Consider the following 257-nt stretch of genomic DNA (forward strand, 5'->3'; position numbering starts at 1 on the left):
CTCTTGTCTTGTGCAGAGCTGGGGTGCTGGACCAGGGTCCAGTCCATCTGTGTCTTCCTTCTCAAGGTGCCCCTGATGTTTGGGTTCCTGTACCTCTTCGTGTGCTCCCTGGACGTGCTCAGCTCTGCTTTCCAGCTGGCTGGAGGTAGGGTAGTGGGGGCACCTGGGCGGCTGGTGGCACCCACCATGCCAGCACCCTGCCGCTCACGCTCTCTTGCAGGCAAGGTGGCCGGGGACATCTTCAAGGACAACGCCAT

The 257-nt window shown here is 61.5% G+C and overlaps 1 protein-coding gene across 1 annotated transcript in view; it reads left to right on the plus strand.

Annotated features, from left to right (window-relative positions):
• Positions 1–42: 42 nt before the first annotated feature.
• Positions 43–257, plus strand: part of LOC104075504 (sodium-dependent phosphate transport protein 2A-like) — a gene marked incomplete at both ends in the record, with an annotated part of 1,298 nt that continues 1,083 nt past the window's right edge. Inside the window, 2 exons of the mRNA XM_009576038.1 lie at positions 43–145; positions 221–257. Of these exons, the coding sequence (XP_009574333.1) occupies positions 43–145; positions 221–257 (140 nt within the window). The remainder of the gene's footprint in view (positions 146–220) is intronic.

This window comes from Fulmarus glacialis, unplaced genomic scaffold (assembly GCF_000690835.1).
Source record: "Fulmarus glacialis isolate BGI_N327 unplaced genomic scaffold, ASM69083v1 scaffold34800, whole genome shotgun sequence".
NCBI lineage: Eukaryota > Metazoa > Chordata > Aves > Procellariiformes > Procellariidae > Fulmarus > Fulmarus glacialis.